This window comes from Apodemus sylvaticus, chromosome 1 (genome assembly GCF_947179515.1).
Source record: "Apodemus sylvaticus chromosome 1, mApoSyl1.1, whole genome shotgun sequence".
Taxonomy (NCBI): Eukaryota; Metazoa; Chordata; class Mammalia; order Rodentia; family Muridae; genus Apodemus; species Apodemus sylvaticus.
Genome location: NC_067472.1, coordinates 127,163,641 through 127,185,058, shown reverse-complemented (window position 1 = coordinate 127,185,058; position 21,418 = coordinate 127,163,641). Strand labels below are relative to the sequence as shown.

Genomic DNA, 21,418 nt, shown 5'->3' with positions numbered 1-21,418 from the left:
TCTCCTCTCCTTTTCTTTTCTCTTCTCTTTTCTTTTCCTCCTTCCTTCCTTCCTTCCTTCCTTTTTTCCGGCTTTTTGAGACAGGGTTTCTCTGTATAGCCCTGGCTGTCCTGGAACTCACTCTATAGACCAGGCTGGCCTCGAACTCAGAAATCCACCTGCCTCTGCCTCCCAAGTGCTGCGATTATAGGCGTGCGCCACCACCGCCCGGCCTGTGCCTGTGTTTATTGTAGATAGGATAAATTTGGAATTGAAAGTTTTGTGGGTGGGCTGGTATCTCTGTCACTCCACTGGGGTTCCTGCTGGGCTATAGGAGGTGGCCTCTTCAGGTTTCATATTATTTCCAAGTTTTAGAACTACAAAAACAAACAAACAAACAAACATGGTGGAAAAGCCAGATTAAGGGATCTGGAGATAAAAGCAGTTTATGGAACAAAAAGAACTCTAGCTTCTTTTATTTTGGAACTGACTGACGGTAAATGAGTTAATACTCTAGCTACACTTCATAGACAGGATGACAGTCACCAGAACCAAATAAAAGCTGAATTCTCCAACTGGGCACAGAATTCTACCATTCATTTGATATTTTTTTTTCTATTTTCGTTTTTTTTCGAGACAGGGTTTCTCTGTATAGCCCTGGCTGTCCTGGAACTCACTCTGTAGACCAGGCTGGCCTCGAACTCAGAAATCTGCCTGCCTCTGCCTCCCAAGTTCTGGGATTACAGGCGTGCGCCGCCCCCGCCCGGCTGGAACCATGTTTTCAAGATGGATGAAATGAACACTTCCTCCCCCGGAGATGATTTTCACCTGTTGTAGGAAGTGAAGCTCACTAGGGCCTCTTTTCTGAGCAGCGCCCACACCAGGCGCCTTCTTTCCCTTCTGGGTGACTGGATACTAAGGGACAATCCACTGTTGGAGCTTGCAGAGACCTGCCTCTCCCAGGATCAGGAGTGAGGGCAGAAAGGGCATCTCTCCCCCTCCCCCTTCACCGTCCTCCCCCTCTCTGGTTCCTCTCCTCTCTCCTGGCCTCCCTTCAGCTTTGGACTCTCTGTGCCTTTGTCTTTCAGCTGAAGAGTCTAGCACATGGCAGACAACACACCGAAGCAAAGAGAGTCCATTTCTCTCACACCTGTGGCCCACGGCCTGGAGAACATGGGGGCCGAGTTCCTGGAAAGAATGGTCTGTCCCCTTCCCCTACAGCACCTCAGCTTGACTGGCATCTCAAGGGGTGTGGGGTGGGGCGTTGCTCAGCTTGACTCAGCTTGACTGGCATCTCAAGAGGTGGGGGAGGGGGCGCGTCTCAGCTTGACTGGCAGCTCACGGGGTGGGGGAGGGGCGGGTCTCAGCCTGACTGGCAGCTCATGGGGTGGGGGGACTGTGTGTTCCCTTCACTCTGTCCTCTCTCGGCTCTGCTTGCATGGTGCCTCCCCAGCTCAAAGCACCCCCCTTTATTTCACCCCTTAAACATGTCCCGAGCACCCACTGTGTGCCGTACCCACTGTGTGCTGACAGCAAAGGTCCCAGGAGGGAAGAACATCTGGTCTACAAGATGAGAGGAGAAGCAGATGATGGGTGGGGTGTCCTCAGCTTTCAAAGAACTTGCAATCTCTGTCTTGGTTCTCCAAAGACTAAGCAGAGGACTGTAGAGCCTAACATGATCCCATCTGTCCTCCTTCCCTTCCCTAACGTGGCTCCCTCTCCTTTACTAAATGCCCCCCCCCAGCTCCCCAAAATACCTACTTGGATAGTGAGGCAAGAGGTGCCCTGGAGTCATGCGGTTGGGCGGGCCTGCCTGGGACCTTCCTTAGGGCTTGCCTTCTGGTCTCCAGGAAGCCACAGTGAAATCCTGAGACAGGATGCGACTGTACATAGTAGATGCTCAATGCACACACTGAAGAATTTAATTAAGAGGCCCCCTATTTCCTATGCAGAAGTCCAGTCTCTACCCCAGTCTTCTCATGAGGTGCCTTTATGTGCATGGGGCTGCCAGGGTCTTTCCTACCTCCATGCCCTTCCGCCATAGTTGCCCCTTGGTGGGAAGGCTAGCCCTGACTGCTCCCTGTTGGCTTTAGGAAGAAGGCCGGCTCCCACACAGACCCTCAAGCCTGGCAGAGGGTGGAGGCAGCTGGACCAGAACAGAGAAGAAGCCCTTCTCCCGATGGTAGGTGATCTCTGTGAGGGCACAGGAGAAGAAGATGGAAGTCTGACCAAGGGAAGTCAAGGGGCAAGTGAGCTTTGCAGGTCTTGAGGTGAGCCAGGCCAGGTGCCTGTAAGCAGCCAGGATGTAATCCCAATGCATACATATGCAGTGCTTCTCAGGCCCCGACTGGCCAGGCCTCCCTGCAACCTCCCTCATCTGCCGTGTACCCTATTCAGTTGTTGAGCCACTCTGGGGACTCCAGGGCTCAGTTTGTCCACTCCTGGACCCGGCCAGACTCCCCACTTTACACAGCTGAGAAGGGACCAGCCTAGAGGGTCCTGGCTGGCCAAATTCTGCTCTGAACAGAGCAGGAAGGACACCCCGAGGACAGGGTGTGATGGTGGTGGGACCTCTAGCTGCCTAGGGGGACTTGAGAAGATGTCCCTCCCCCACACAGGGAGCCCTGGCAACAGCAGCAGAGGGTTGAATTTCATGAGCCACCAGTGTGCATCTTCTAGCTGCTTGGCCAACAGGACCTTCGAGATTTGGGTAGCAGCCCTTCAGGGGCACACAAGTGACCAATTGACCCTAGGACTAGTGTCTGTTCTGGACACCGGAGGCAGTGGGGATGGCCAACTGTATACTTTTACAAGTCCTTTCAGGCACTGAGGACTCAGACAATAAATGTCCCAGTCCAAGGGAACCAGTAGTTGAGAACCTCTTGGCCTTGCTCAATGGACAGGTGGAAACACGGAGGAGGTTGGACAGCCATGAATCTGTCCTTCTGAATGGCATCAGCCTCTACCTCTGAGGCAATTCCTTCCCTTCAGAGGTGGCCCTGCGGAGTGGCCTCAAGCCTCACCGTGGTGTGCAGAGCCATTGCTTGTGTCTTTGGACTGTGGTTGCTTTTCAGCCTTGTAAGGTAGCGAGGGGCAGCCCTGCCTTAACCCACTACCACACCGCGGATATGACTGAGTAGCTTCTACCTGCAGGTTTTGGGGCTCCCCTCTGGGATGAAGGTTGGGGTGGGCACTTACAAACCCCGGCGTCCCTCTCCTCAGGAGGAGTCTGCAGCTGACTGCACAAGCGAGAAGCTTCTGCGGGGAGCACCGGCAGCTGTTTGGATGGATCTGCAAAGGCCTGCTGTCTACTGGTGAGCTTGACTCATCCTGTCCCACTGAAAAGACGTCACTGCCCCTCTAGCCTCCATACGACAAAGCAGACTCACTCACTCACCCAGTCAACCAAGAAAGTTTGTTGAGCACCAAACTCAGCCCCACTCAAGATAGGAAGGAGCTCAGGTCTCCACCAAGCCAAACTAGAACCCTCTCCCAAGCCCTTCCCCTTGAGGTTCATGGTCTTGGGTCACCTGGATAGAGGGGAGGGCAATGAGTGTGGAGACCCTCCCATACCCCACCCCTCAAAGCACGAAGGTCAGGGAGCAAAGGTGGACAAGCAGGGTGTGGGCTTTGATAGTCTGGTGGAGCTGGAGCTGGGTTTCTGGAGGGTGCCCAGCCCGAGTCTCCCGAGGCGGGAGGACTCTGAAAGGCCTGGTAATCAGAAGTGAAGAAGGTAGTTGATATAGACAGGAACTTGGATTTGACTCTGAAGTCCAGAGATATGCACGGAAGGGTTTAACCTGAGGAGTGTCCAGATTGGCATCAAACTGTGAGACCAAAAATGGCTACAGGAGAGGCAGAGAAGACAGTGAGGCCCAGTGTATGTGAAGATGAAGTAAAGGACAGACTGGTGATCTGAGAATGGAGGGATGGGTCAGTGCTTGCTGACCCTGGGAAGTGACCACGTGTACAGGATGGAGGAGGTCTTAGGTTAAGGCTGGCCCAGCTTCCTGCTTGGATGATGGGAGAATGATGGTACCTCCCACAGAGCACAGGCGAAGGAGACAGTCTCCACAGGGAGGGAGAGATGGGAACCATTGGCTAGGGAAGAACTTCTAAGACATGGACAGATCAAGTTGTTTCCTAAGGATATTTGCAGGATGAACTGAGAAATAAGTGAGGGACAGAGAGTAGGGCGAGCTAGAGGTAAAGAACTTGCAACGCTGATGACTTCAGGAAGGGAAGGGAAGGGATAAGGGCTGAGCACTGTCCACTGACTTAGGGACAGGCATGCAAGAGGCGCACATCTTTAATTCTAATGCTCAGAAAGCAGAGGCAGGCTGATCTCTGAGTTCTATGCCAGCCAGAGCCACATGGTGACTCCCTACATTTAAAAAAAAGCAAAAGAAAAGGAAATTGACAGCCTTGCCTACATAGAGAAACCCTGTCTCACAAAGCCAAACCCCAAGAGGAGGAGGAGGAGGAGGAGGAGGAGGAGGAGGAGGAGGAGGAGGAGGAAGAGAGTTGTTTGTTTTTGAGACAGTCTTACGTTGTAGCTTAGGCTGGCCTAAAGTTCACTGTATAGCACAGGCTAGCCTCAAACTCATGGCAGTCCTCCTGCCTTAGATTCCTAAGTGCATGAGACCACCATTCCCTGCTGAGAGATTTTGCTCATTTGTTCACTTGATTTTTATGAGAACAAGAAGGGACTCCTAGGGGGTCAGTGTGTGACAGAGGGTGAAGATGTCAGGTGTTATTAAAGGGAGACACTGAACATGTTTTTGAGCTGAGGGTACTTTTTAGAAAGAAGGTGAAGAAATGCCCAACTGGTACCTGGAAGATCAAGAGGAAGGGCTAACCTCATCTAAATAGTCAATTGGAGGCCAGTCTGGGTTTCATTAGATCTTGTATCCAAACCAGCTTGGTCAGGGAAATGATGGCTCAGTAGCTAAAAGCATTTGTCATACAAACTGAGGACTTGAGTTCTGTCCAAAACACCCAGATAGGTGTGGACGGAGAGAACAGGCTCCTCTGAGCTTTGCACTTGCATGCTCCCCACAATAAATTGCAATTCTCTTTTTAAGTGGGCTCAGTTGGTAGAGTTCTCACCTAGTGTGCAGAGCGCTGTGTTTTCTCCCAGCTCTGCCCAAAGCTGGGCATGAGGGCATGTCCTGTATCCCAGCACTCGGGAGAAGGAGGAGGCTCGGTCAGAATTCAAGGTCGTCATCAGCTACAGGATGAATTTTTTTGCCCTTATGGTATGAGATCCTGATTTTGTTGTTTTTGTTTGGTTTTATGATTATAATGCAAGGTTTTCTTGGCTCTGGGAGGGAGGGAGGAAGGGAGGGAGGGAGGGAGGGAGAGAGGGAAGGAGACCTTACTGATAGAAGGGGTAAAGAGAAATCTGTTCTGTGGTAGCTTCTAGTGAGAGAAAGGGAACTTTATTTCTACAGCTTGACACAAACTTCAATTTTTGTCATCCCTTGAGTGACAGGGACTTGATTTCTGTCACTCTGACTATCCCTTCAGAACCCTTTCTCCAGCAGGCCTTAACTACCACCCGTCAGTATCTACTGACCTGTCTACTTCTGCCACTGTCCTAGCTTCTCTCAGGGGAGCTGACTCTGATGTCCCTTTTCTCCACTGTGTCCCTGTCCTGGGCCCCCACCTCCCCCTTTCTGAACCCCTATGTGGAGACAGGGGTGTCTCTTCCAGAGCTTCTGTGCTTGCTGTGGGTGTGCAGAGCTCATGAGTTCTGCCCACCTACAGACCGCACACAGCATTCCTCTCTGAAGGCCTATGCCCTGTTGGGACCCCTCTGAGGAAGCAAGGCCTGGGTTCCTCAGCTCACCCTGTCACAAAAGCCCTGGGTGTAGGCCAGTTTGAGAGCTTCAAGCTTCAGTCTCTCCGGCCCCAGGAACACTGTTGTGTCCTGTTCTAAGGACTATGCCAAAGGTGGGAGGCGAGGTGAGACTCGCATTTCTGTGAACCGCCTCCCCATATTTTCCTCTGGTTAGCTAAGCCCTTTCCACTCTTGAGGCCCTGGATTCCGAAACTTAAAAGTCAGGGAGAAGTCTTCCCTCCATGGTTGCCATGTTCCTTTTGTGAAGCAAAAGCTTAGGCTGGCTCAGTGGCTCACAGGAGAGCCAGGCCACGGAAGAGGGAACTCTAGGAAGAAAACTGTCCTTGGTGAGGCTAGGAGATGGCTCCATCAGTAAAGGGCTTGACACACAAGTGCCAATACCTGTGTGAAAACTCCATCATGAGTCTGACTGTCATTGAGGATAGGAAATGTATTAATAGCCTTGCGGGGTATCCATCAGAGAAGACTCTAGAAAGTTTTTATTAACTAGCTGGTGACTACACTCAGTGTTTCATGATCCCACTGTAGACCTTGGCTTTTCTCGGGCTGAGTGTTTAAGCACAAAAATTATGTCCTGAACTGACATACTTCAGTTAACAAAAACAGTTACAGAAGCTAAAAAGCAAGGTTAGTGCACTGGAAAGTTAGAGACTTTTCCCAGAACCATGGACTTTGATGGGTTAGGTGTTTGTTTTCCTTTTGGCAGGTGGTGCTTTTTATGTGCTGAGTTTTTCAGCTGGAATGGTACTTCCATCATGGAGTCAGTCATGCTAAGGTCTAGGGGCCTACTAAGGTCTGGAGCCCTGTGACAGTAGAGGTCTTAACTCCATGGGCAGGCAGCAGGGCAGGGACTGTATGAGTTCCAGACCAGGAGACAGAGTCAAGTTGCCTTTCTTAGAGGTTTCAGAGAGAGGAAGGAGGGCAGCCGCATGCCCGGTAGTTAATGAGTAGTTCATAGCATGTGCTTGTAGTTAGGTTGCCTGGGCAGCAAGGGACCGGGGAAGCTATCCTCCTCAGTGACTGTGGGGTCACAGCAGGGGGCTTATCAAGTTCCCAGAGTCCAGTAACCTGAGCTTGCTGAACTCTTAGAAGATTACAGACCCACAGACACAGTAGGGCGCCTGCCATTTCTTTTATAGCAGCTGTGAGTGTAGAGGAAGAAAGAGGCTGTTGTAGATGTTGTAGATGTTGGGTCAGGTAGGTTCTGACCCAAACCTAGCAATGCAGTGCACATGCATGTGCCCACAGAGACATAAACAAACATACAACACACACACACACACACACACACACACACACACGGTGGAGGGTTATTGATTAACAGATAGGATGGAGGTTACAATCGGAGTCATACAGAGTCACTGATTTATCCAGCCTGGTCCTCTACCCCTAGCATGGTATGGCTCTGGCCAGGCACTGGGTAGATGCCCGTTACACTGTTTCCTCTCTCAGTCTCTGCCACCACTTTATAATGTGCAGAGGCCCTTTTCACACATTTGCCAGGGCCTCAGGCATGCTGGATGCTGGGCAAACTTCCACCACTGTGCGTCGTCCCCCTAACAACCTTCTGACCCAGTAGGGACGGGTGTTTTCACTTCTAGATGGGGAAAGCGAGGCTGGGAGGAACTGAGCGAGTTTCCTGCCCTTAATGCTCTGGGTGGACAAGGCAGAGCCAGGGGACTGCGCGGCAGGGCTTAAGAGCAATGTCTTCTCCTGATGAGCCTGCCAACCACTCCTCCTGCAGCATATATTGGCTTCCTGATCGTTGCCTGCCTCCTGGACTTCCAGAGGGCCCTGGCGCTGTTTGTCCTCACCTGCGTGGTTCTTGTCTTTCTGGCCTACGGTCTGCTGAAGAGGCTTCTGGGGTCCAGGCTGAGGAGGTGTGTGAAGTTTCAAGGCCACTCTTGCCTGAGCCTCTGGCTGAAAAGGTAAGTACACCCTCAGCCTCAGAATGTGATCCACCCTGCTTGTCCCCTGGAGCCCTGGGACAGAGGTGCTGGGTGGCTTCAAAAGCATTGGCCAGCTCTGTTTCAGACATTTTTTGTTAGTTTCTTTGTTTTGATTGTTGCAAAGGGTAACTGAAGGCCAGACTTGTGAGAGCTTCTTACATTCAGAGTCTGGCCATCAAGCTCAGAGTCCTTTCTTAGATGTTTCATTGGGCAGACCCCCTAGGGCTCCCAGCTACAGAGATCTCGGATACCTAGGGACGTCCTTGGAGCTCAGTTCTACAGGCTAGATTGCTCCAAGTGCCAGCATTTTAAATTAGCCCCAGGGCATCCTGATCCCTGGAGCCCACGGTGGAAGGAAAGAAGGAGAGAACAGACTCCCCAAAGTTTTCCTTTGACTTCTGCACACACACACACACACACACACACCAGTAATAAAACATTCTTTTAGTAGTCCTAGAGTATAAAAAATGGTTTGGTGGTTAAAAAAAAACAAAACAAAACAAAACAAAAAACCCTACCACTCTTGTAGAGGACCCTTGTTTAGTTCCAAGCACCCACAATGGATGGCGTACAACTGCCCATAATTCCAGCAAATACTCAGCCCTCCAAAGGCACCTGCACTCACATACCAGCTTCTCCCCACATACATACATAATTAAAAATAAAATAAATCTTAAAAAAGAAACCCCTGGAAACCACAAACCCTAGAGATATCATAGAGAGGAAAGGGAGACTAGAGGGTCAGACTCCTGCCGTTCTTTTCTGTTGCTATAACTGAGTCCCACAGACAGAACAATTTATAAAGAAGAGTGGTTTACTTTGGCTCTTGGTTCTGCAGTTGAGAAGCCCAAGAGCACGGGGTTGGCGTCTGTTTGTCTTCACGCTTCAGCTCATGGTAGAAGGGCCAGCAAGGGTCTGTGGAAGAGATAAACAGGAGTGGCCACTTAGTGCATACTACCGGCCGCTGTCCACAGTAACTAATCCAGACCTGAGGAGAGAGCAGTCACTCGGGTCCCCTGATTAACCAGTTTCTTCAAGGGAGGACCTAATTATCTCTTAAAGGCCTCTCCTTCCAGCACAGTGACAGTCACATTTCACCAGGAACAACCAGACATGGTGGTGAGCACCTATAATCCCAGTGCTTTGGAAATGGAAGCAGGAGTTTGAAGCCAGCTTGGGCAACATGAGACTCTGTCTCAAAACAAAAGGAACTCCACATGAGTTTTGAATGGAAAACCCAAACCCCACCCCTGGCCTAACCCAACCCCTGCTTCTCACACACACAACACGGCTTCCCATCGGAATTGTTCAGAGTCTTTACTTGACCAGACGTCAACAGGAGAGTTCAGAGTCAAAAGTCTCACCTGATGGTCAGGGCAAACTCCTCTTAGCTGTGAGCCTGAACACGTAAACAAGTGTTCACTTCCAAACCATGGAAGATGGGCAGAACACATTCCGAAAGGGCGAGAGAGATTAGAAGGTGGCCTGACAGGACCCAAGCAAGTGCGCAGGTCAAGAAGGTAAGGCCCTGGTTTTTTTTTAATTATCTTGTTACATTTGTGTGTACATGGTAGATGTGGGTGGGTGTGATTGTGTGTGTGTGAATGTCAAAAGACAACTTTTGAGGGTCTGTTCTCTCTTTCCACCATGGGGGTGTTGAATTCAGATAATCAGATTTATCTGCTGAGCCAGCTCAAGACCTTAACTCTTCAGACGCTGGAATCATTTTTCATTATAGGTGCTGCGTGCATCTTGGGCACCCTGGGCGGCCAGACAACCCAGCCTCGTGGCTTTGTTGGGCTCAGTCTACAGAGATGTTCGCATGGGTTGGAACTGTATATCAATGCCTATGGTTCTCCTAGGCCAATGCAGCCTGTTGCTGCTATGGGGTCGCCAGGGTGTCTTATTTCTGCCATACACTGCTTCTTCTTCTTCTTCTTCTTCTTCTTCTTCTTCTTCTTCTTCTTCTTCTTCTTCTTCTTCTTCTTTTCTTCTTTTCTTCTTCTTCTTCTTCTTTTCTTCTTCTTCTTCTTCTTCTTCTTTTCTTCTTTTCTTCTTCTTCTTCTTCTTTTCTTCTTCTTCTTCTTCGTCCTTCTCCTCCTCCTCCTCCTTCTTTCTTCTTCTTCTTCTTCTTCTTCTTCTTCTTCTTCTTCTTCTTCTTCTTCTTCTTCTTCTTCTTCTTCTTCTTCCTCCTCCTCCTCCTCCTCCTCCTCCTCCTCCTCCTCTTCCTCCTTCTTCTTTTGGTGTTTTCGAGACAAGGTTTCTCTGTGTAGCCCTGGCTGTCCTGGACTCACTCTGTAGACCAGGCTGGCCTTGAACTCAGAATTCCACCTACCTCTGCCTCTGCCTCCCAAGTGCTGGGATTAAAGGCGTGCACCACTACTGCCCCACTGCCCCACACTTCTATACCCACATTCCCAAGACTGTTCCCAGCATCCTTTGCAGTCTACAGTTCTTGCATCCTGTGTATCTGCAGAAACAGCCCCATGTGGACAGCTGGGATTCAGTCAAGGGTTATTATCTGTGCCTTCGACAGCAATGGCATATTGAACTGGATATGAGGCTAAGAGAGAAAACTCCAGAGAGCTACAGGTTTCTCTAATTCTGGTTGGTGAATACCTCTGAGAAAACTATCCCAAAGAACCATCCAAAAGGATGGGAGGGAATTGGGCCTGGAATTGCCAAGAGCCAGGAAGATGATTGTGCACAGCACTCAGAGTAAAGAACCTAAAACCCACGGGGCATAGAGTCCCTGGGCCACTAAGGGAATGCATGTGTGTGCCTGCATATGTGTGTGTGTGTGTGTGTGTGTGTGTGTGTGTGTATGAGAGAGAGAGAGAGATGTTAAGGCTGATGGCCTTCTCTCTTATCTCTCTCCTACAGAGGTCTAGCCCTTGCTGCTGGCCTGGGCGTGATCTTGTGGTTATCTCTGGACACTGCCCAGCGGCCCGAACAGCTGGTGTCTTTTGCAGGGATCTGTGTGTTCCTTGTCCTTCTCTTCGCTGGCTCAAAGCATCGCCGTGCTGTGAGTGTTCAGCTGGCCGCCCAGGCTGGAAGCCAGTGGATGCTCCCATGGGCTGGGGCTGGGATGAGACGATGCTCCTGCTGGGAGAACACCTGAGGTTCAGCGGAGAAGAGCCGTGTGCACTGGATACGTTTCCTGTGCAGCTGTTGAGGGACATGTAGGGACTGGAGACCCCAAGTAGGAAGTTATCTGTCTAAGCAGAAACCCTTGAATTCTCCAGGGGACAGGGAGCTTTCTGGGGAGAACTGCTGATAGCACTCCAAACTCAGAGGCTGCTGGGGGTATTTATCAGCTTGTTGATACGTTCCTCAGGTCTTCGGTCTCAGGAACCACCTTACCTCAGAAAATAGGAAACCTGAGCTTCCAGTTCCATTAGAGAGTCCAAGGGTTTCCTGAAATCATTAGCTTACAACAGTGGTTTGAGGTCAGCTTCCCTCACCAGGGGTCACAACGTCTCTGTGGAATATATTAGAAACACTGTTTCCTGGCCTTGACTCCTTCCACATAGAGTTAGAAACTCAGGGGCAAGGCTGGCCAGCAAGCCCTCGGGTAAGTGGTATACATAATGTCCTATCCATGAGGGAAGTCCCTGCTGTACTGGATGGATGGGCCCTTCTCATTGTCTCCATGGCAACCATAGAGCAACCATGTCCCAGAATCAGGGCCCCTATGTGCTTCAGAGTGTGGCTGCATCCGTGTCTGATGCTCTCCTGTGAGGGAGGGGTCAAGGATTCATTCTGTGCTGAGTGAGAAACGCAGCCCTAGGGCCTGGGCTCTTCTCTGTCACATGGGCCACCAAGAGACCTGAGGTCAGGGTCGCTGAGAGCTCAGAGAGGTCAGACAGAAATCATACCCTGAGCTGGAGAGGATCCTGCTGGGCTTGGGCAGCCTCCTGCCTATATCCTAAGGCCCTGGTCTGAGAAGCGAATGCCATGACCTTAGCAGGCTGCACATCAACTTAGACTGTTCCTGCTTCACCCACCGAGAGCCTGGCCTAGCCCCAATTCTGTGTAACTGTTGGCAACAGGCCCAGTGCCAGGCTGGACCCAGACAGGACAAAGCTCACCGTGTCCTTCCTGCGCCCCGCTTCCCCATCCCACACCCTGCAGTGGACCTGTGGATCCCCCCAAGCTGAGCTCACTAAGACCTTTCCATTGGCTGCCAGGTGTCATGGCGGACCGTGTTCTGGGGCCTTGGGCTGCAGTTTGTGCTTGGACTCTTCGTCATCAGAACAGAACCAGGGTTCGTGGCGTTCCAGTGGCTAGGTGATCAGATCCAGGTGTGTATGTTGGGCCCTGCCTCTGGAGAGTTGGGGCGAGGCCACTTGATTCAGGGAGATAGATGTGAAGGTCACAGAGATAGTTCAGGACCAGAAAGACTAGGGCCCCGTATCTGGGATGAGAATAGGGGACTGGCCAGGGGCTTGCAGGGGCCGCCGGCCCAAGGAACCCCAGTCACTCTCGTCCTTTCAGAGGCTGGGTCTGGTGATGGAATGGATTCCCAGATGGTGAAGTTCTTAGGGTATGCAGATGCCAGGTCATGTGACCCTCTGTGTATTTCAGTGGCTTGGGATGTAAATAAGTTAAAACTGTTAACAAAGGAAACCTTTCAAAATTATCCACTTGGCATTTGAATTTAGAAATGTTTATTGAAGTCATACTTGGTTTTCTTTTATTTTTTTTTCAGCTGCCTTTTTTTTTTTTTAAGACAAGTCTCTCATTGTGTTTCTACTGCTGGTCTGGATCTCATTCTATAGACCAGGCTGCCCTCAGATTCACAAAGATCTACCTGCCTCTGCTTTCCAAGTGCTGGGATTAAAAGCACATGCTGTCATGCCGGCTTACAGCACCTGGTTCTTATTATTCTGAGTCGTCCCAATTTAAAATTCTGGGAGCCAGCCAGGTGGTGGTGGCGCACACCTTTAATCCCAGCACTTGAGAGGCAGGCAGATTTCTGAGTTCAAGGCCAGCCTGGTCTATAGAGTGAGTTCCAGGACAGCCCGGGCTACACAGAGAAACCCTGTCTTGACCCTCCCCCCAAAATAAAATAAAAAATAAATAAATCCTTGGAGTCGCCTGGCTTAGCTTGTGTGCACATGTGCATGTGTGTGTGTTTTCATGGTGTGTAGCTATAAGTGTACGTGTATATACGTATGTAAAGTCAGAAGACAATCTTGGGTGTTGTTCATCTGGCATCGTCCACTTTCTTTTGAGGCAGGGTCTCTCCCTGGCCTGGAGCTTGCCAAGGAGAATGGCTGGCTAGGGATCCTGAAGGATCCACCTGTGCCTACCTCCCTGCACCGGGTTATAAGCACCTGCCACCACCCCTGGATTTTTTTTTAAAGCTATAGATTCTGGGGATCAAAATGTAGGTCCTTGTTACGAGGCAAATACTGCACCACTGGAGTCATCCCCTTAAATTTCGGAGGTTGTCATTTGTTTTACTATTTGAGATATTACCACTGCATAGCCCAGGATTGCCTTGAACACCTGGCAATCCCCCTGCCTCAGTTTCCCAACTGAGATTACAGGGAGGAGCTGCTATTCCTAGCTCTTTAAGTTATATATCTGCTTTTTTTGAGGGGGGTGTTGTTGGTTTTGGTCTTTGTTGTTGTTGTTGTTGTTGGTGGTGGTGTTGGGGGAGTTGTTTTTGTTTGTTTGTTTTTGACAGTGTTTGGTGTAGTTCAGGTTAGCCTCAAATTCACTACGATAAAGATATGTAGCATAAAGTCTACTGTTACGACTCTTTGTCTCATTAACTTCATGCACACAGACTGGAGGGCGCACACAGGGTCCGTGTTTCAGGGCTGCATCTTGAGGCAGGAAGGCCTGTAGCCTTGGCATCCTTCTGCTGCCTGTGCTGGGCTGAAGTCTTGCCCACCTGGGCTCCTGGCCGTGGGCCTGCCTCCCTTCCCAGCCTCAGCCCTGTATCTGTGTTCCCTCCAGGTCTTCCTGAGTTACACGGAGGCCGGCTCCAGCTTCGTCTTTGGAGAGGCTCTGGTCAAGGATGTCTTCGCCTTTCAGGTCAGTTGACTGTCGCCCCAGCAAGGGTTGGCACTTGCTGCTCAGGTCCCAGCCAAGCTGAGAGGAGGTGAGCTCAGGAGGTGAGGGCTCCTGTGGGCACAGATGAGCCCCTAGGATGCAACAAAACCGAAGCTTGGGGCCAGGAGAGAGCCAGCACCCTGTTGGATGATGTTTGGTAAAATGTGTGGAAGTTTGCTGGTTCTGCATTATTTTTCTTAAGCACAAACCACCACTTGACATAGCTCCTAGAAGGCTGAGTGCAAGAAGTGGCGGGGTGGGGAGGGGGGGTGAGGGGTGCCGAGAGACAGCCCTGAGGAGCCCACAGCCGAGGGGCCACTGGATTGTAAATGCAGTTTCCTCTCAGGCTCCCTCTTCCCCACCCCTCAGAGCCATCCTCTCTACAGGCTCTGATTCTAGTGCCCTTCCTCCTCCTTCTCTTTCTTCTCCTTCTCTCCCTCTGCTTGCGCAACACTACATCTACAGTCATGTAAACTATTATAGGAGACATGAAGAGTAAAGCCACTCTTCTGTTTTAGAGACTCTGTTGTCCCATGGCAGAGCCCAGCAGCAGTTTAAAACAGAGCGGTTCAAGCTGGAGACGTCGTGGATGTGGCCCCGCCCCACCCCGCCCCCGCCCCGCCCCCGCCTCTTTTGCTGGTCTGCATGATTATATTCCTTCTCTCTCCAGTAACCTGGTCAAGCCTCTGAAATACCTTGGTTAGTGAGGACTTTAGTACAGTTCCCCCTTTCTTATAGACAGCTTTACAGCCCGAAGCTCACTCCATCCAGGCTTTCACTGCATTTCCAAAAGCCAGGCGGAGAGAGCGGCAGCCTGGCTCCAGTTTTCTGCCTCTGGTGCCAAAGTAACAAGGAGATGAATCACGGTGCCTGTCTAGACCACTAAAGCCGTGGAGGGGCTGCAGAGGCGCTGTTGGTAGGTTCTGGAGTTTCTGCCTTTCTACTCAGCTGGGAATGATGAGCCCAGGGCTTTCAGCTTCTACTTTAGACTTCTGGGCTCATGTAGAGCCAAGTGAAGTCCAGGCCATCCTTCTGGGCATGAACTCTGACCTCTTACTAGTTTTTCTTAGACTCAGTGCCTGCTGTGTCAGCGACCCCTTGAGGAAGATCCAGTCTGCCCCGAAGGGTTTGAATGACGCCAGTGCTGTAGAGAAAGGGAGGGCCCCAGGTTCCTAGAGCCTCTCTGGCCCTGCAGATTTGCCCCCCAAGAACTATTGTGTGTAAAGATATCGGGAAGGCAGCCTTGGCTAGCCTACAAGCTCACCCAAATACCGTCCCCCCAGGGTGTGGGGACTGCTCTCTCCATATCTGCATGAGCAAGTAGTGTGCACCCAAAGGTCCGGGGGAAGAAGTGACATCTGCTCTGGGTGACTTGTGAAGGCATCTCATGGTAAAGTCTGACAGTTTCTCAGTTTAAACAGCACACGGTGGCTCTACCTCCAGAGTGCAGGGGTCATGTGCATGAGACAGACGCAGAGCCTATAGCAGAGATGTTGCCACTAGGGATGGTGAGGAAGACTCCCTAAGGATGTGGAGGATTGGGAGGTCCTGGAGCCGGAAGCAGGAGGGCAAAGGCTCGGAGGGAAGCTGGGAGACGGCCTCTGGGCTCAGCGCAGTCTCGATGCCAGGCCGAGGCATTTGAGGATCTTTTGCTAAGTCTTTGTTTTAAGTTGTGTTTTGTTTTGAAACAGGGCCTGTATGTAGCTCAAACTGGCCTCAAACTTGTGATCCTCCTGAGTTTTGGAATAACCCCTATGCACCATCATGCGCGTCTGGCATCTGGGCTTTCTTCACTAACAGAGGCTCCAGTGAAGAGTTCTGAGCAGTCCTGACTATGGCATTGGTTACTTAACATGTCAACAGCAGATATGGAAGACAGCAGTAGGATGCTGGTGTGTGGGCCGGAGAGGGGCCCCCACAAAGGAGATGCTTTATAGTCTAGGGATGCCTGGTTAGGGGAAGACAGACGTCCCCCCTCAATTCCATAGGTGCTGTCACAAGAGCATTTACCATTTGAGGACAAAGCTTGGTCTTACTTTGCATCCTTCTCATAGCCTTGAGCCCCACAAAGTGACAGCCAGAGGCTCTGTCGTTTGCTGAGTGAATGATAAATAAATAAGTGATGGTTCTGGAGTAGTCCTGGGAGATTCCTCTGTCTGCTAGTGAGTGTGTTCAGTGAGCCCCAAGGAGACAGGGGGTCTGCTCAGTGAGTCCCATGGAGACAGCCTCTCCTGGCCAGGGTACCATGTTCCAAGGTCCTGGAGTCCCTGGTCTAACACAACATTTTTTTTGGGGGGGGCATTTATTTATTTATATATTTATTATATGTGAGTATACTGTAGCTGTTTTCAGACACACCAGAAGAGGCCATTTAATCTCATTACAGATGGTTGTGACCACCATGTGGTTGCTGGAATTTGAACTCAGGCCCTTCGGAAGAGTAGTCAGTGCCCTTAACCTCTGAGCCATCTCTCCAGCCGCTTTCTTTGCTTCTTGAGAGAAGGTTTCTCTATGTAGGCCTGTCTGTCCTAGAACTCTCCCCAGGCTGGCTTCAAACTCACAGCGTTCTGCCTGTCTCTGCCTCCCGAGTGCTGGGATAGGGCCTTATGTAGCCCAGGTTGACCTTGATCTTGTCACAGAGCTGAGGATGAACTTAAATTCTTGACCTTTCTACTGCTACCCTTGAAGTGTTAGGATTACAGGCATGCAACGCCACTCCAGACACCAAGCTCCACAGCAAGACCTAGGGCTTCTAATCCCCTGAGGGCCAAAGGTGGACTCTGAAGCAATTCAGGGCTATTATAAACCATTCTGTCCCACTCAGTGCTAGACATTCTAGTACAGCTGTTCTCAACCGTGGGTCTCCACCCCTTTGGGTATAACGACTCTTTCATAGGGGTCATATATAAGACAGCCTGCATATCAGATATTTGTATTGCGATTCATGACAGTAGCAAAATTTACATCCATGAAATTCCAACAAAAATAATGTTATGCTTGTGGGTCACCACTACATGAGGAACTGTATTAGAAGGCCACAGCATTAGGAAGGCTGAGAACCACTGCTCTAGTGGAAAAGAAAAGAAAACCTCAGGCAAGGGGAAGAAAGTCCTGATTGCTTCGACTTAGAGAGAGGAATCATGGCCAGACTTCATTTTAGTCTCACACTGACCCTTCAGAGAAAATGCGAATACCCCTGTATAGGTGAGGAGCCTGATGCTCAGGGTGGCTGATGTTTGTGCAAAGTCGCGGGGCTGATGAGTCAAGACTGGCGCCCCAGCACAACGTCCTTGTTTTAGTTTCTGTGCCCTTTGTTTAGGCAGCAGGGGGCGCTGGGTTTTAGCACATTTGTTCTCCTCCTGGCTTATAAGAGAGTACATTCTTTGGGATGGTTGAGAGGACAGAAACCCACTTGCACCTAGCTTCCCAGGGAGGAGGGGACTTGTTGGCTCCCACACTAGCCGGTCAGGAGGCCCCAGAACAGCTGCAGCCTCGTGTCCTCTCTGCTTTATCCCTCACACCATGTTCACCCCATCAGCACCAGATATCCATTCCTATAACACATCGCTAGCATGGACAACTGTATTGTAGCCAGACAGGTCCTGGGCAGGATGCTGATTGGGCTGCATTAGATAGCATGACCATGCTTGGACCAGTCACCAACTGGGCCACTGAGCTGCATCCACCAACTGGGCCACTGAGCTCTTGTTCCGATGAGAAGCTGGGGCCACGGAGATGCATCACTGATTGAATGGAAGCAACCTTTAGAAATATACCCTTTAGCCAGGCAGTGGTGCTGATGCAGACCTTTGATCCCAGAGATCGATAGGGAAGCAGAGGCAGGAAGATCTCAGTGTGTAAGCCAATGGTAACCTTAACAAGATACACACACAGACACAAACACACACACACACACACACACACACCATACTACACACACACCACAAACACATATACCACATACACATACTACACAAGCACACACACAGCACATGCACCATATACACATACACCACACTACACATATAGACTACACATACCACACATACCACACATACACATATACCACATACACACACCACACACACATACCATACTACACCACAAACACATACACCACATACATATACTACACACACACTACACACACACACACACCACAAACAACATACACACACTGCATGTGCACCATATGCACATACACTACACTATACATACAGACCACACACCACACATACCACATACACATATACCACACACACACACCACATACCACACATACCACACACATTGCACACACATACTGAACACACCATACACACTACACACACACCACACACACACTTACATTGTACACACATACTACATACATACTATATAACATACAGATACACACACACATACACATACACACACACATATACACACAGCACCACAAACACGCCTCTTTCAGTGTTTTGTTTGTTTTTGTTTTAGAGACAGGGTTTCTCTGTGTAGCCCTGGCTGTCCTGGAACTCACTCTGTAGACCAGGCTGGCCTCGAACTCAGAAATCCGTCTGCCTCTGCCTCCCAGAGTGCTGGGATTACAGGCGTGCGCCACCACTGTGCGGCTTACAGTCTTGAGCTTGCCCTCACGGTGGTAGGGTGGCTCTGTTAGGTACTAAGTCGAACTCAAGGCTCTTTCTGTGCCTCTCAGACTCTAAATCTCTGGCCAGTGTCCACACTGGGAAGCCTTCCCTGAGCTCCTGCAGATTTAGACCTAGGCTGTCTCCTGCTGGGACCTAGTCCAAATGGTCTTTTCTCCGGGAAGTAGAATCACCCTGGGACTTTTCAGGCCTCTGCTTCTCCTTGGGCCAGCACTCTGCACAGTCCCTGTGGCTCCTCCTCCTCCTCCTCCTGGCTGTGTCTGGTTGATTAGTCACTCTCCCACCCCTGTCCCCACCCCTGCTTTGGCCCCATCTCCCTCCTAGTAACTTTCCACCGACCCCCCCCCCCCCAGTCTCCCCTCCTCACACCCCCAGCTCCTGCTTTCTTGCTGGGTCTCGCTGACCCAGGATCACAGGCCCTCAGCCTCTCACAATGGCCAGCCCCAGCCTCTGGCACAGGCCCCACCTACTCAGCTAGGCAGTGTTTAACTGCTCCTCATGAGCAGCCCCAGAGGTGAAAAAAAACCTTTTTATCTCCTGAGGGTTTGGGGGTGTCTGCCTAAGACAGACCTTAATCCCCTCAGGTAAACAGCAGTCTTTTCAGAGATGGTGTGGGAAGAGAGCAGAGACTGAGAGGGAGGCCTTGGGGTGGGGAGGAAGGAGAGCCAGTTTGGATGGGTTTGATTTCCAGGCCAATGTAGTTGTTGCAAGGGTGTGGTGCAGTGGAGACTCTGGAGCCGTGGTCCTCAGAGGATGGAATACTGTGATTAAAAGCTATAGGCATGCCGGCCCACAAACAGCTCCTTAACGTTCTAGAAGCCGGAAAGGAAAGCAGAGTGGTCATGCTCCCATCAGGAATCCCTCTTCCTGGTCACAATCCTCTCCTCTCCCACCCTCCCGTGACTGAAGACAGAGGGAGCATTCTGGGGCCTCTGTACAAGGGGAACTGACCCTATGGATAAGGGCTTCACCTCCCGATGACTTCGGTTTTATCTTGTGAATCTGGGAGAGTCCTCCTCTAGCAGGGACACACGCTGCCCTGAATGCAGAGAATCAAGCTTTCTCCAGGGCGCACGCCTCAGCCATACAGGACCTTGGTAACCTTCCTGGCATCTAAGTGATCTCTGCCCATTCTCAGCGGTGTGACCCGGGATGGGTGGCCCACACCTCAGAGCCTCAGTGTACCCATTGGCTAGGTGGAGATAGTTGCAGCTGCCTCAGTTGCTTTGAGGATCGGTGAACCACCACATATCAATGAGTATCTGGCACACAGTAGGACTTCCTTCCAGGCACATAGTAGGAGTTAATAGTCCTTCTTCAGTAGCACTGCCCCGAGTTACACACACTGCTTGTCTACCATTCCAGGCACTCCAAAGCTTGCTCCTGGGACTCATACTTGGCACAGGGACATTCTTACATACTGTGCCTTGAAAATTGGAGCCTGCCTGCCTCCCCCTCCCCTCTATCTATCCCCTCCTCCCCCTTCCTTTCCTTTCCCTTCTTTTCTTCTTATTTCCTTTTGTGCTTTTCTTCTCTTCTTTGTGGTGCTGCTTCTCCTGGGCCTCACATGCTAGCCAAATGCTTTACCACTGAGCCATCCAGAGACCCCCTCCCTTCTCTTCTGTTTCCCTTCCCTCTGTCACCATTCACCCCTTCACCCCAAATGCAGCTTCCCTCCCACCCACAGCCTCCACCTCTAGTTAGAACGTTCCTTCTGATGCCCGCTCCGCCATCCTGGGTATTTCCTTCTAGCTCCAGCCTGCGGCTGTAGCCAGCCAGCTGCCCTGTCCCTCACATAGTCAGCTGCACCAGCTGACTAGACTCACATCTGGCTTCTGGGAGAGCAGAGTGATGTCACCACCTGAGGCTGTGAGTAGTTCCAGCTCCGAGCATTAGCAAGGAGGAGTTATAAGGCAGGAATGGGGTTTCTGAATCCAGTAGCTATGCTCCCTGGCGTGTGATGTCCCCAGCAGCAGGCAAGCCACAGCAATAGGTGTGAAGTGGAACAAGTCTACAGAAGGCCTGTGGGGTTGGTTGAAAGGGGGAAGGGAACCCAGCCACACCCATTTCTTTTTCATCCCCACAGCTGGGCTGTGGGAGCTGCCACCTAGGACTATCTACTTGTTCTGAGAGATTGTGCAAGGCTCTCCCTTTCCAAAACACAAATAACTAGCTCCTGCTTTTTGGCCCTTCCTGCCAGCCTGGCCTCCCGGAAGTGCTGCCTGGCTTCCCGGAAGTGCTGCCTGGCCTCCCGGAAGTGCTGCTTGCGGGTGCCATCTCTGGGACTCTTGCTCCCTCTCAGTGTTACTTGACTTCTGCTCAGTGTCCACGCTCCTCTTCTGACGCCGTTCTTACCTGAGTGCCACAAGTCTGTCTCAAGACTTGTCTTGCCAAATTGCTGAGGCTCCCGCATAGATGACCGGCTGGCCTGCTTGGTCTCTGCCCCTCGCCTTTCAGCCGTTCTAACTGGTTCCTGGGTCTCCTAGACTCCGGTCTCCTCTCTCTAGCCATGCAGGCTCCTGCTCTGCACACCTCAGCAGGCCTCTGTGAGTAGTATTTGTTCTGTTGCTTCAGCTGGACCTCATTTTTTTTCTTTTACTTTTAATTAATTTACTGGGTGTGTGTTGAGGCAGGGTCCATGTGTGACACAGAGTAAATGTGGAAGTCAGAGGACAGCTTGTGGAGGCTGCTTCTGCCCTTTCCTGTGGGACTCTCAAGGGCAGATTTCAGCTCATCAGGCTTGCTAGCAGGTCGCTACCTGTCAAACTATCTCAAAGGCCTCAACCTCATTTCTCATGAACCCAAGTTCTAAATCCAGTCCCCATCCAGAGTTCCCTCTCAGCCCTGGACCCTTTCATCCAGTGGGACATTCCACTTGGAGATCCCATGGGCTTCCCACAACCACCAAGTTCAAA

At 51.0% G+C, this 21,418-nt stretch overlaps 1 protein-coding gene across 2 annotated transcripts in view; it reads left to right on the top strand.

Moving 5' to 3' along the window:
• The first annotated feature begins 1,083 nt into the window (after positions 1–1,083).
• Positions 1,084–21,418, top strand: part of Slc28a1 (solute carrier family 28 member 1) — a 45,502-nt gene continuing 25,167 nt past the window's right edge. For both annotated transcript variants that reach the window (XM_052178241.1, XM_052178231.1), the window contains exons 1-7: positions 1,084–1,179; positions 2,073–2,161; positions 3,202–3,293; positions 7,587–7,770; positions 10,675–10,816; positions 11,982–12,095; positions 13,762–13,839. In XM_052178241.1, the coding sequence (XP_052034201.1) occupies positions 1,084–1,179; positions 2,073–2,161; positions 3,202–3,293; positions 7,587–7,770; positions 10,675–10,816; positions 11,982–12,095; positions 13,762–13,839 (795 nt within the window). The remainder of the gene's footprint in view (positions 1,180–2,072; positions 2,162–3,201; positions 3,294–7,586; positions 7,771–10,674; positions 10,817–11,981; positions 12,096–13,761; positions 13,840–21,418) is intronic.